This window comes from Cetorhinus maximus, chromosome 8 (genome assembly GCF_964194155.1).
Source record: "Cetorhinus maximus chromosome 8, sCetMax3.hap1.1, whole genome shotgun sequence".
Taxonomy (NCBI): domain Eukaryota; kingdom Metazoa; phylum Chordata; class Chondrichthyes; order Lamniformes; family Cetorhinidae; genus Cetorhinus; species Cetorhinus maximus.
Genome location: NC_135886.1, coordinates 63,484,504 through 63,499,785, shown reverse-complemented (window position 1 = coordinate 63,499,785; position 15,282 = coordinate 63,484,504). Strand labels below are relative to the sequence as shown.

Below are 15,282 nucleotides of genomic sequence, written 5' to 3'. Positions count from 1 at the left end.
GAGCAACTCTTACACCTTACTCCCCATGGACAGAGTGGAGCAGGATAAAGGAGGACTAAACTTCATCCACAGCACAGGCTTAAAGACTTGCATTTATGTATCACCATTCACAACCACAGGACATCAAGAAGTACTTAACAGTCAATAGAGTACTTTTAAAGTATAGGCACAACTGTAATATAGGACATGGGGCAGCCAATCTGTATGCAACAAACTCCCACAACAGCATTGAACAGAGTTTTGTGATGTTGACCAGGACACTTGGGATAACTCCCGTGCTTCAAAATCATACATGGGATCTTTTACATCCACTTGAGGAGGCACACAGGGCCTTAGTTTAACATCCAAAAGACGGCACATCTAACAATGCAGCACCACTTCAGTATCGCACTGAATTGTCCAGTTTTCATTTTTGTGCTCAAGTCCTGGAGTGGAACTTGACCCCACAATCTTCCAATTCAAAGGTGAGAATGGTACCAATTGAGGCAGGGCTGACACCTAGCTCTCCTTCCTTTTTTCCCAGTTCAGGCTTCTTTAGGGATACAGTGTCAATCATAGACTCCGTCCACCTTGCCTTGCGTGCTCCCCATCCCCTGCCTCTAGCAAAAAAAAAATCTCGCAATACTGCACTGCCTGGCATAACCTCAGGGCCTTCCAAAACACTTTACAGTCAATTAAGTTCTTTTGACGTGTAATCACTGTTTAATAGAGGATGCGTGGCAGCCAATATGTGCACAGCAGGATCCCACAACTGACTATCAGCTAATGGCCAGATAATCATTTATTTTTAAGTGATGTTGGTTGAGGGACAAATATTAGCCAGGACCCTGGGCAAAGGCCTCCTGCGACAGTTGAACCAAGGCCTCATCTGCCCTCTCAGATGTACGTACAGGATCTCCCAGCATGTTTCTGAAGAAGAGCAGGGGAGTTCTCCTCCTGCCCTGGCCAATACTTACCCCTCAAAGAGCTTCACCAAAATAGATGATCTGGTCAATTATTTCACTGCTGTTTGTGGGAGTTTGATATGTGAAGATTTGCTGTCACATTTCCAAGTTTTTTCAGAAAATCACAAAGGGAGTTTTTTTTTGAAAATGTAACTTTTGCTTTCTACTTTTACTTTGCTGTCCTGTGGTCCCTTACATGGATATATGGTGATGTTTCTCTTACCAAAGTATGTTTCTTCACTCCACTCACTCCAAATTGCATTGTCTCCGCAAATGGTGTACATGGCTCGCACTTGAATTATGTTCTTGACATTTGGATTTGCATCAGTAATCTTCACCTTTGGGTTCTCGCACTTGAAGGAACAAAGCATCATGTGGTGACAAAGAAATCCAGGACATGATTATTCTTTAAACAATGTGAACAGAAGATAAATAAATCTGAGTTTCTTGATTGACAATAAATTGAAGCTGTCTCAATGCTTGGTCAATGTTGGGATGGTTTAATAGGGCAATATTGATCCTAAGAGTGAGGCAATCTTGTTGCTTCATAAGCCATTGTGACTCCACTTGGAATATTGTGTCCAGCTCTGGTGACCACAGTACAAACAGGACATGACAGTTATTGAAAGGATAGATTAACTGAAATAATTGAGGGGATGGAGGAACTGGGTTATGAGAAACGATGATGTAAATTTGTCACGATCTCAGTGGAAAAGCAAAGCTTAAGAGGCGATGCAAATGCCTTTTTATAGGATTCGAAAGGGATTGTGTTATGTTGGCTATGACAAGCTGTTTCACATTCTCTGCAGCAGTAGAACCAGAGAAAATAACCCGCGTTTAAAAGGATTAACTTCAAAACTAATATATGAAAACACTGGGCAGAATTTTCATTCCAAGGCGGAGTCAGGTTTGGAGGCGGTTGTGGCAACAATTTCTTTGTAGCGGCCGGTGTGTCGTTGGACCGGTGTGTCGTTGGGCCGGTGTGTTGTTCGGCTGGTGTGTTGCCGCCTCTAGCCTATTTTCAGGAAGATGGTTCCAGGAGGGTGATAGCTACTTGCCCCTGCTGTCTGGATTTTCCAGATGACGCGGATGGATCTCCCAATATGGCTGGAATGGGTTGTGGCCTCCGAGTGTCAGGCTGGGAGGGGCTAAATGCACATCCTGAAAAGTAACCCAGCACGGGTTACGAGGGCCACAACCGCGACCACCGGCCACCCTGTCATGGGGCTCCCTCTCCACAATAATGGTCTGGCAGCTATGGCCACAGTTTAATTTGTTCCAATGCCAGGTCTTTCAGAGGGTGCCTCCATCTTGAGGTGTCCTCTCAGTCCCCCACCTACAGTCCACCTCTTCTGGTGTGGTTAGCTTGCCATCCAGAACCTTGGACACTCCAATTGGCCCTCCCAGTTGTAGAAAGCCTCCCCAAGAGTTTGCGTCAATTGTAAAGAGATCAATTGTAATTTTCTTGGATGATAAGAAATATTGGTCTGTATGACCTGCAATTCCTGAAAGCAATAGGAACAGGAAGGCAGTTAAGACTGGAAGCCGTGTGGCTGGTGAACACAAAGGTGAGCTGGAGGCAGAAGGTGATCAGCACACAAATGCAGACACAGTGCAGTGCTACAGCAGGACAAAAGTTATCAAACTCCTGATGTGTTTAGGAGTAAGCCAAGCTCTGTACCAAAAGGTTGTTTTTCTGTCTGTCAGTAAGAAGAAAAATAGAATTCCAGAAGCTCTTTTGGGTAAGTGATGTATAACCAAGTTAAAAAGGACTGAATCCTAAAAGGGGTATAAGTAGCTCAGGCATGTGAAAATGCTGAGAGTTCATATCAGAGGACCAGATCATGGACTGGGTATTGTTGGTTGGTCGATTGAAAAGGGCCCCTGGAAAGCTACACCATCAGGACCGACATGACCTGAGTGAAAGAGGGTTCATGGATGCGTGCCTTGTCGGTCTTGACCGTATCCAGGGACCTCGGATGGAATATAGCTGCTGGTGAATGTGACTCAAAGTCTGAATCGATTGAGTAGGAAAGTGAGGAGGGTGTTAAGAGGCTTCAAGGCAATTTAGCCAGGTTGAGTGAGTTGGCAAATACATGGCAGATGCAGTATAATATGGATAAGTGTGAAGTTATCCACCTTGGTAGGAAAAACAGAATGGCAGAGTATTATTTAAATGGTGATAGATTGGAAAATGTTGATGTGCAAAAGGATCTGGGTGTCCTTGTACACACTGAAAACAAGCCTGCAGGTGCAGCAAGCAGTTAAGAAGGCAAATGGTATGTTGGCCTTCATTGCGAGAGGACTTGAGTACAAGAGCAAGGATGTCTTACTGCAGCTGTACAGGGCACTTGGTGAGACCACACCTGGAGTATTGTGTGCAGTTTTGGTCTCCCTACCTAAGGAAGGATATACTTTCTGTAGAGGGATGCCAGCGAAAGTTCGCCAGACTGATTCCTGGGATGGCAGGATTGTCATATGAAGAGAGATTGGGCCACCTAGGCCTGTATTCACTGGAGTTTAGAAGAACGAGAGGAGATCTCATTGAAACATATAAAATTCTGTTAGGGCTGGACAGACATGGTTGCAGGGATGATATTTCCTCTGGCTGGGGGGCCTAGAACAAGGGGTCACTATCTCAGGTTCAAGGGTAGACCATTTAGGACTGAGATGAGGAGAAACCTCTTCACTCAGAGGGTTGTGAATCTGTGGAATACTCTACCAAAGGCAGTGAAGCCCAAGTCATGGAATATATTTAAAATGGAAATAGATAGATTTCTGGACTCTAAAGGCATCAAGGATTATGGGGAGAGCACAGGAGTACAGCGTTGAGATAGAGGATCAGCCGTGATCATACTGAATGGCGGAGCAGGCTCGAAGGGCCAAATGACCTCCTCCTGCTCCTAGCTTCTATGTGAGCGATCCTACCTACTAGAGGCCATGTTGGAAAGACTGAAAAGTCAAAAGTTGAGATTGCATATGGTACCATGTTTGTGCCGGTAGTGAAGTGAATGCTTGTGGTTGTGTAAGACGTATCGACTATTTAAAGTGAAATTTGCACTTTTATTTGAAGTATCATTTGCCAGATAATTAATGTGTAATTTATTTTGGTTCTGGTTGTGTTAAAGTAAAAGCTACCAAAGTGGAATCTTGTTGATAAATTCTTCCTTTGGGTGCTATTCAGTAAATTCGGTTATTTTGGTTTACAGTTTCCCCACAGCGATCGTAACACTGAAATTTGAAGACATTGAAGAAAACAAAGGGCTGTGGTCATAAACAATTGGCTAAGGAAGCAGCTAATCCTTCTCCATTTATAACACATCTATAGGGGTGTTATATCTGAGGCAATGTTCTGGCAGAGCTGCTTGGCCAATGTGCCCCCAACCGAATTAATAAGCCACGCACAATCAACATTTCCTTTAAGATAATGCTTGTACGGTTATGCAGCAATCTTAAAGGAACTAGCAGTACATTGAACAGAATGTGCACACCAAAGTTAGATCTGAGGTACTAAAATGATGTGAGACAACCTCATAATTCATCAGACATTTACGGCTGAATTTTCCCATCTTAGGTTTTTTCCTGGTTGGCGGAACCATTTACGGGTTGTGACCCAATCACCACAAAGCAGGACTGGAGGTACAATCTTGCAGGAGTGTCCAATTTTTTATTTATTTATGGAATGTGGGCTTCGCTGGCTGGACCAGCATTTATTGCCCATCCCTAATTGCCCTTGAGAAGGTGGTGGTGAGCTGCCTTCTTGAACCGCTACTGTCCATGTGGTGTAGGTACACCCACAGTGCTGTTAGGGAGTTCCAGGATTTTGACCCAGCAACAGTGAAGGAACGGCGATATATTTTGAAGTCAGGATGGTGAGTGTCTTGGAGTGGAACTTCCAGGTGGTGGTGTTCCCACCTATCTGCTGCCCTTGTCCTTCTAGATGGTAGCGGTCGTGGGTTTGGAAGGTACTATCTAAGGAGCCTTGGTGAATTTCTGCAGTGCATCTTGTAGATACACACTGCTGCTACTGTGCGCGGTGAAGGGAGTGAATGTTTGTGGATGTGATGCCAATCAAGTGGGCTGCTTTGTCCTGGACGATGTCAAGCTTCTTGAGTGTTATGGGAGCTGCACTCATCCAGGCAATTGGGGAGTATTCCATCACACCCCTGACTTGTGCCTTGTAGATGGTGGACAGGCTTTGGGGAATCAGGAGGTGAGTTACTTGTCACAGGATTCCTAGTCTCTGGCCTGCTTTTGTAGCCATAGTATTTATATGGCTAGTCCAGTTCAGTTTCTGGTCAATGGTAACCCCCAGGATGTTGATAGTGGGAGATTCAGTGATGGTAATGCCATTGAATGTCAAGGGGCGATGGTTAGATTCTCTCTTGTTGGAGATGGTCATTTCCTGGCACTTGTGTGGCACGAATGTTACTCGCCACTTGTCAGCCCAAGCCTGGATATTGCCCAGGTCTTGCCGCATTTGGACATGGACTGCTTCAGTATCTGAGGAGTCATGAATGGTACTGAACATTGTGCAATCATCAGTGAACATCCCCACTTCTGACCTTATGATGGAAGGATGATCATTGATGAAGCAGCTGAAGATGGTTGGGTCATGGACACTACCCTGAGGAACTCCAGCAGTGATGTCCTGGGACTAAAATGACTGACCTCCAACAACCACAACCATCTTCCTTTGTGCTAGGTATGACTCCAACCAGCGGAGAGTTTTCCCCCTGATTCCCATTGACTCCAGTTTTATGAGGGCTCCTTGATGCCACACTCGGTCAATTAAGAAGGGTCCTCCGGGATCACTGTCCAGTTAGGGGCAGTGGGTGGGTTGAATAGGCGGGTGGGCAGTTGCACAGATGGCCAGCAACCTTCCCTGCGTCTGTAGTGAGATTGCTGCTGGGGAGAAAGAGATGAAAGATTGAGAGGGACGAAATGGAGGCAGGAAATGGCTGGAGGAAACGGGCGCCATTTCTTCATCACCAGCACAATTGTTAACATTGGTCTCCAACCTCTGCCTCTGAGTGCTCTCAGGCTTGCCGATTCACACTTTTAATGGGAAGACTGAATATTATTATCGTGATGCTCCACCCTCCCACTGTGCACTCACCTCCTGTGGGTTGACAAAGCCGCAGACACTGCGGGGAGTTCCATGTGCAGCTGATAAAATTACATTACCGGCAGGAAATTCCTGCTAAGTGCTTCATTAAAGACTTCAATTGGCTTTCCGCTATTGCTGGGTGAGTAATCATTTTTGCACAGCAACTGCCTCTGGGAAAAGCAGGAGGAGATGGGGACATATCTGCATTCCTGTCCAACATCATTTCTTCTAATCTTCCTCACACCTGCACACCTCCAAACCCAACAACAATCGATGCAAGTTCTGTGGTCACCATTACTGAGACTAGCTTTCAATTCCAGATTTTATTAGTTGAATTTAAATTCTACCAGTTGACATGGTGGGATTTGAACCCATGGTCCCAGAACATTAGCCTGGGTCTTACTAACCTAGTGACATTACCACCATTACCCCCATCTATAGCTTCTTGGGTGCATGGAGAATCTGAAGATAAACCATTCATCATTCTTTCCACCATAGCACAAGAATTGCTACAAACCCATCTCCTCAAACATAACTGTATCCCAGCAACCTCAAAGTTCTCTTTCCCCTACCATCTCAGACTCTAACAACTCTCTCCCAAGTCCCCCTACACTGCATAATCATCATCCAAAATCCCTTTTCTCCTCTCCATTGTTGGGGCCCCCCCCTCTCCCCAATTCTTCCACTCCATTTCCCCCAAACCTCCAGATCTTGCCAATCCTTTTCTTTTGCTTACAGGTCCTGATTTCAAAGTGGCAGAGCCCCCAGCCTCTAAGAACTTCCTTTGAGCATTTCCACTACCCTACTCCCAGCCAGGCAAGATTCCAACACACTAAACACAGTGTTCTCACACACCCTGGCAGCCAACTCCCTATTCTGACAATCCAGCACCCTTCCCTCAGGACTCCAATACTACCTACCCACCACTGAACACAAGAAATAGAAGCAGGAGTAGACCATATGGCCTATCGAGCCTGACCCACCATTCAATATGATCATGGCTGATTTTGGGCTTCAACTCCACTTTCCCGCCTTCTCCCGATTCCCTGAGAGACCAAAAATCTGTCTATCCCAGCCTTAAATGTATTCAGTGATGGAGCATCCACAGCCCTCTGTGGTAGAGAATTCCAAAGATTCACAACCCTTTGAGTGAAGTAATTTCTCCTCATCTCAGTCCAAATGATTGGCTCCTTATCCTGAGACTGTGACCCTGTGTTTTAGACTCCCTGACCAGTGGAAACAGTCTCTGTGTCCACCCTGTCAAACCCCTTCAGAACTTTGTAGGTTTCAATCAGATTGCCTCTCATTCTTCTAAACTCCAGAGAACATAAGTCCAATTTACTGAGCCTCTCATCATAGGATAACCCCTTCAGCGCAGGGACCAATTCAGAACCACCGTTGCATCACCTCGATGCAAGTAGGCCATTTAAACATTACACCTCTAGCAATGCTTCCAGGCCCCACACTTCCCTCCACTTCTTTGCCCCATGACCCTCTTTTCAAAAGGCATAAATAATCAAAAGCTAATCTTTGTAGTCTGCCTGTTCACGTTACTATCAGACATCTCTCTAAGGTCAAAAAAATTTTAATACAGAAATATTTCCTGTTTGCTAAAGCTCTGCTTCTGTCACAAAGATATCCAGTCACATGTCTATTTTAGAGATACTCACATTTTGGTCTATCCAGTTGCTGCTTATGCTGCTCCTCCTTCTTATCTGATACGTCACACACTTTAGGTTCCAATGGGCTGGTAGACCCCAGTTAATGTCAAACACTTTGCCAGTCTTTGAAATGTTTATTCCCCAAGGAGGAGACAGTTTTACTACAAGAAAATGGAACATATCATCATTATGAGGTTCAATGTTGCCCACTGAACACAAATATTACCAGAATTTCATGATGCCACTGAAACACACGGCTCCAATCATTGGACTACAGTTTCAAGTCAGGTCAAATGTTCTGTTTTATTCCGTTGGATTTTTACTGATGCTTTGGAAATGGTATTTCTCAACTTCATCCTTAAATTCACACAAGTTATTCACCTTGAACTGAGTGCCATGGTCAAGGCGTGGGTAATGCCTCTGGGCCTCATTAAATCATGCCACTTCACTTGTGCCAGTTGATGCATGCTCATTGCAGCATTCCAGTGACTGGAAACACCTCAGCTCATTGGTTTCATCTCTGAGACAGCCCCATGCGCTGAATTTGATTTTGTTATCTACATTCAGGATATGTCCATTGCTGGCAAGGCTGGCATTTATTGCCCATTCCTGGTTGTCCTTACAAGGTGGGCGTGAACCTTCTTTGTAGCAGTTTTGATACAGCTGAATTTCTTGCGAGGCCAATTCAGGGACCAATCAAAAGTCAACCATGTTGGTGTGGGATTGGAGTCCCATCGGCCAGACCGGTTTAAAGATGGCAGATTTCTTTCCACAAAGGGCATGAGTGAACTAATTGCATTGACAATCTAAAAGGTTCATGGTCATTTTTACTCATAATAAATTGTTTTCTTCCTTTGAATTCACATTCTGGATGACTAGTCCAGTAACATAACCACTACCTGACTACAGAACATTAATGGCTCCTGCACTGTTGTACAATAACCATGAGAGGGGCAGTGGGTAGTAACATGAACAGTTAGGTGTACATAACGGTCCCATGACATTATCTGAAGAGCAGAGGTATTCTCCCTTGTGTCCTGACCAATAATTATCCCTAACCAAAATCTCCAAAACATATTATCTGGTCATTACCTCATCACTATTTTGCTGTGATCAAAAAGGCTGCTCCATTTCTATGTAGCAACAGTGAATACACTTCAAAGGTACCTCATTGGTTGTAAAGAGCTTTGGGATGTCCTGAGGTTGCTAAAATTGCTAAATAAGTGTAAGTTTTTCATTTTAACAATGGACAGCCTGTGTGATGTCCAAGTCGCTTGGCTGCCAAGGTACTACTATCCAGAATGCTAATTCTCAGACATTTTCAGGTAGGGGGAAACAGTGGTGTAATGGAAATGTCACTGGACTAGTAATGCAGAGGCCCAGGTTAATACTCTGGGGAAACATGGGTACGAATCCCACATTGGGTGGAAATTAGGGAAGGATTTTGAGGTCGTCAGGTGGGCATGGCGGGCATGGGAAATGGGCTACTGCCTGCGATTGGCCCCTGACTGTGATTTCATATTGGTGGGCCAATTAAACGTTGCTCTGCACTGGGCGGAATCCTGTGGGCTGCCAGTTCCAATGGCAACCCGGGTGGCCAGTGAAAAAGCGGCCCAGGCTGCCACGGATGGACGTCTGTTCAGTGCTCCCAATGGTGTCGAGTGCGACACAACATGCCAGGGGGGAGGGACGATCAGGTGGGCACTTGCCTCATTGTTCTTCTGGAAGAGGTGGCTGCCTGGAGGGGCACCCTTGTCCCCAGAGATGGGAGGAGGAGGAGGCCACTGCACCTCATCAAGAGGGCACAGGGGAGGTGCCAACCATGATGTGGTGCGGCGCATATGGATGCAGTACCAGAAGTGCTTCAATGGCCTGCAGTGCTCAGGAAGGGTGAGTACCACGCCAGCAGTGTGCAGAAGTATTAAGATCTGGCTGTCCCTTCCTGGATCTCAGGGGTGCTAGAGTCTGAGTGCCAACTGTCAATAGCACCGGAGCTGGACAATAAGATGAGCCCTGGCTGCTTGGACTGAGCACCTTGTGGCTCGAGGGCCACGATTCAGATGTGCCCTGCACGTTGTTCCTCAGGTGGGATTGGCCAGGCTACAATGGTGCTGCAGTTGGAGAGTGGACTAATCAATGCTCCTCTGTCCTTTCAGGAGAAGGCAAGCCATAACCAGGCAGAGAGGGCACATACAGGCAGAGGGCAGCCCATCCCTGCTGCTCAGCAGATTCGAGCAAGACATCCTGGAGTTCGAGAGCTGGTATGCTCCCTGTGCAACCAGGCATGGAGAGGTGGAGCGCAGTACACGGAGGTGAGATTTTTGGCTTGTGCAACCATTCTAGTGTAGTCTCTTCATTGACATGAGCCTCGAACTTGGGAGTCCCCATTGACCATTGAAAGACAAGGGCACCAAGATGCAGATCTCTATTGTCTCACCAGGGTGCCTGGCATGCACAGTGACAGTGTGAGGACTTTAGCTAATGACATGTCTTTGCTATCCCTTAGATTCACCAGCAGGCATTCGCTCTGTGGACCACGAAGGACCACCCCTGACACCGGAGGACTACCGAGCTTCTGTTGCACCAGCGTCACACCCGCTCTCTGCCAAGCAGGCACCAGCACAGATACCAGCACTTTGGTGGGCATTAGAGCGGTGGCTAGTATCTCCGTGTACATTGGTGAGGGCACTTCACACTCGCTTGAGATGCAGGCGGAGGCAGAGAGTGCCCAGGGCGCCGGTGTGGGAGATGAATGAGACACCCAATGTCCCAGCTAGGTGCCTGTCCATCAAAGGTGAGCAGGAAGGTCCTGAGCAACCTCGTGTTGGCGCATGAGCTGGCTCCTCTCAGGGTGCTCCGGATGACAGCAGCAGCTCCTCCCCAAATCTGCCAGTGACCGTGGCATCTGATGAGTCTGCGGTGACTGGGGAGATGCCAGCCGTGGCATTGGCCACTCCCTCCCAGGCGGGGCCAGCACAGACTCCACGGGCCAGAGGACGACCGCCAAGGTCATCAAGGCCAACAGGACAGCAGAGTGAGCAGGCTGTCTCCAATGCCGGTGCCAGCGAGGGGGAGGGGAGGGGAGTGGAGGGCACCAGAACGTGGCACTCGCAAGCTTAAGTTAAAGGCACCATGAACACAAGAGGGGCAGCTCACAGGTGATTTTATGTTCATGTATGTTTACTTTATCTACACTGGTCTGAGAATGAAGACCAGAGAAGTCTATCTAATAGTTTGGAATTGTCAAAATGAGCTAAATTTTGTTTTTGTCATCATGGGCTGAGAATGCTACACCTTTTTATTTTACTGGTGCAGGGTACGCCAGTATGTAATGCTGGACATAAGTGGTTCTGAATTTTATTGCACAGGCATTGAGTGTTCTTTGTGTTCAAATGAAAGGGTCATTTCTGAGATCCGGGATGGAGCTGGCAGCCCTGCATGAGGTTGAAGCTGATCTTTGGCAGCCTCGCTGAAGCAGCATTGGATCAAGGCATCCCTGCCTCCCTGGAGGTTACCGAGGTCTGCCTCCACGCCCTCAGCTTCTCTTCACCATGCTCCTCTTCTGACTCACTACTGGATTCATCCTCTGTGGCCTGTGCAGCTGCATCAAGATCCTCTTCCTCCAGTGGGTCCCCATTGCCAGTGCCAGATTGTGGACAGCGCAGCATGTGACCACTATCAGTGACACCCACTCTGAGGTATATTGTAGTGCACCTCTTGAATGATCCAGGCATCGGAAGTGCATCTTCAGAAGACCTATGGTCCTCTTTACCACTGCCCTTCTGGAGGCATGGCTCCTATTATAACTTTGCTCTGCCTCTGTTCTTGGGTGGCGGAGGGGCATCATGAGCCACCTTTTCAATGGATTGCCCTTGTCACCCAGCAGCCATCCATCCAGCCGGGGCTGGAGCATTGAAGAGCCTCGGCACCTGGGAGTGTCTCAGGATGTAAGTGTCATGGGAGCTGCCTGGGTACCTTGCACAGACTTGCAGAATCTGCATCTTGTGGTCACACACTATCTGCACGTTCATGGAGTGGAATCCCTTCCTGTTGACGAAGGCACCCGGCTGACCCGCTGGTGCTTTGATGGCCACATGTGTGCAGTCAACGGCACCCTGGATGCAGGGGGACCCAGCAATCGCTGCAAAGCCTCTGGTTCGCTCAGGCAGGCGGGCCTTGTCCGTACAGTAAAGAATAAATGTGCCATGACACTCTGAAGAGCAAAGGGACCTTGGCGTGTGTGTCCATAGATCTCTGAAGGCGGAGGGGCATGTTAGTGGCATGGTGATAAAGGCATATGGGACACTTGCCTTTATCAATTGAGGCATTGATTACAAAAGTAGGGAGGTCATGTTGGAGTTGTATATAACTCTGGTGAGGCCACAGCTGGAGTACTGTGTGCAGTTCTGGTCGACACATTATAGGAAGGATGTGATTGCACTGGATGGGGTGCAGAGGAGATTCACCAGGATGTTGCCTGGGATGAAACATTTAAGTTATGAAGAGAGGTTGGATAGACTTGGGTTATTTTTGTTGGAGCAGAGAAGACTGAGGGGCGACCTGATTGAGGTGTACAAGATTATGAGGGGCATGGACAGGGTGGATAGGGAGCAGCTGTTCCCTTTAATTGAAGGGTCAGTCACAAGGGGACATAAATTCAAGGTGAGGGACAGGAGGTTTAGGGGGGATGTGAGGAAAAAATATTTTACCCAGAGGGTGGTGACAGTCTGGAATGCACTGCCTGGGAGGGTGGTGGAGGCGGGTTGCCTCACATCCTTTAAAAAGTACCTGGATGAGCAATTGGCACATCATAACATTCAAGGCTACGGGCCAAGTGCTGGTAAATGGGATTAGGTAGGGAGGTCAGGTGTTTCTCACGTGTCAGTGCAGACTCGATGGGCCGAAGGGCCTCTTCTGCACTCTGTGATTCTGCGATTACTTGACTGAACAGAACTTATGTCACCAGATTGACGCAACTGTGAACAGCTCATTGGGAGACTCCACAAAGATCCCTCACTGACCCCTGGAAAGAGCCGGAGGCATAGAAGTTGAGGGCCGCTGTGACCTTCAATGCCACTGGCATGGGGTGTCCACCCACACAGTCGGAGGTGATCTCAGGGCCGATTATCTGACAAATGGAGGTCACTGTCTCCCTTGAGAGGCGGAGCCTCCTTCAGCACTGCACCTCAGACATATTGAGTCAGCTGCATCACTGCCTGTAAACCCTGGCAGCAGGGTAGTGACATCTTCTGTGGCCCCTTCCACCTTGGACTTCCTGTTGGCACTGCACCACTTGTACCTGCGCCTCTCCTCCCACAAGTTGCTCCCCTGGAAGCTGAATAGGGACACCTGGCTTCCTCTCCTTTCTGCCCCTCTCTTCCTCCTCAGAGGAAGTGCCTCCAGCAGAGACCACAATCTCCATTACCAGGGTAAGGGAAGGCTGTCTGATACTTGGAAGGGCCCACACAGTCTGAATCCCCTGGGGTCCTGGCAGATACCAATGAGTCTTGAAATGAAACCTGGAAATGCTAACAATGAAGCCCCAAACAGAGATGAAGCTACCAAACCAATAAGTCACCAGCAGCAAACTATCTCCAAAACTGCTCACTACTCCCACTGGCAATGCTGCTGACCCTTTTTATTCCGCCCTTGGATGAGGTTTTAGAAAATGTTGGCTGGCCGCCTGCCTGTTTTGCCCATGCCCAGGGCGGAATCACACGGGCAACGAAAAATCGGCATCAATTGGACTGTTAGTGGCCTTAGGTGGCCTGTTACTTAATGGTGGGTGCGGCTCCAGCACTCGTGTGCAGCCGCCGAGCGAAATATCGTGCGAGTGCACAATGACGTTGGGATGCTCGCCTGACATCACCGAGTGCTATTTTACGGCCGATTGGGTCGGGCATGCGCTTGCCCGCAGGACATAAAATTCTGCCCTTAAATTCAATTTAAAAATCTGGGATATCAAGTCTCAGTATTGTGACCATGACAACTATTATTGTTTTTAAAAACCCATCTGGTTCACTCATGCACCTTTTAAGGAAGGAAATCTGCCATCCTTACTTGGTCTGGTCTACATCTGACTCCAGACACAAAGCAACAAGTTTGACTCTTAATGGCCAAGCAAGCCACTCAGCTCCAGGGGAATGAGGGATTGGCAACAAATGCTGGTCTTGCCAGTGACGCCCACATCACCTTAAAGAATAAAGCTAGTATAGCAGTGGGTAGTATTTCTGAGAATTAGCATTGTCTAGTCTATCAAGGTCACCTGGCTACTACCCTGTATAATTCTTTGCTTTGTCTGCCTTCATGTCAGTGGTTGTCCTCCAGTGTGGGTAAGTCTAAAAGTAAATCCCACCCAACCTGCAACTCCCAGGTAGAAATATTAGTACAACAGTAATTGCCAAGGCCAACAGAGATATCAAATTGCAGAGCAGGCTCAAAGAGCCAAATGTTCTACCCCTTCTCATAAATTCTACATTCCTGTTTCAAGACAGTTAAACAGTAAACATTATTTGTACAGTAAACACTCCACATGATTTGATACAATTGATGTTTCTCAACTGGGTTGGACACCGACCAACTGATTTCACAACACTGAAGGCAGGGTTCCGGCAAGTTATTTACATAAACTGCAACTGTTCAGCACCATCTGATATTTGAGGTAGTTTTGTCTTATGGGATGGGATTCGAGACTGATGCAACTCAATTTATATGGAATCTTAAAAATAGTATATAAATACCCTCTAACCCATCAGTCCGTGTTGGATTTGATACCAAGTCTTGAAGATGAATGAACAATGAGCTATTCCACTGGACTATCCAGTCTCCCAAATAAATGCAACTTTTGTCCAAAGACACAAAGATTTTTTACTTGCAGACTGGCTGTAAAATTGGAGACCAGTTACTTGTTATTAATAACTGACGTGGATCATGGTAGCGCTCTCACCACTGAACTTATGCGGAACATCCCAGTGCAGTACTGAGGGAATGCTACAGTGTCAGAGGAGCAGAACTGAGGGAGTGCTGCCCTGTTGGAGGGGCAATACTGAGGAAGTGCTGAACTGTCAGAGGTTCAGTACTGAGGAAGTGCTGTACTGTCAAATGGTCAGGAGTGAGGCAGTGCTGCACTGTCAGAGGGGCAGAACTGAGGAAGTGCTGCACTGTCAGAGGGCCAGGGCTAAAGGAGTGCTATACTGTAAAAGGGTCAGGACTAAGAGAGTGCTGCACTGTCAAAGGGTCAGGATTGAGGGAATGTTGCACTGTCAAAGGGTCAGGACTGAGGGAATGCTGCACTGTCACAAAGGCAGTACAAAGGGAGTGCTGCACTGTTAGAGGGGCAGTACTGAGGGAGTGCTGCACAGTCAAAGGGTCAGGACTGAGGGAGTGCTGCACTGTCGCAAGGGCAGTACAGAGGGAGTGCTGCACTGTTAGAGGGGCAGTATTGAGGGAGTTCTGAATTGTTAGAGGGGCAGTACTGGGGGCGTGCTGCACTCTCAGTGACGCTGTCATATATTAGGGCTATGGGTTAAAAATTGCTCCACAGGTTCCTCAGTTATGACCTTGCTGG

At 47.4% G+C, this 15,282-nt stretch overlaps 1 protein-coding gene across 1 annotated transcript in view; it reads right to left on the bottom strand.

The window, feature by feature from the left end:
• The window catches only part of LOC144683677 (interleukin-13 receptor subunit alpha-1-like), a 50,208-nt gene that overhangs the window by 10,727 nt on the left and 24,199 nt on the right, over positions 1–15,282 (bottom strand). Inside the window, exons 6-7 of the mRNA XM_078546936.1 lie at positions 7,725–7,876; positions 1,168–1,297 (exon numbers count right to left, since the gene is read on the bottom strand). Coding sequence (XP_078403062.1) covers positions 1,168–1,297; positions 7,725–7,876 — 282 coding nt within the window. The remainder of the gene's footprint in view (positions 1–1,167; positions 1,298–7,724; positions 7,877–15,282) is intronic.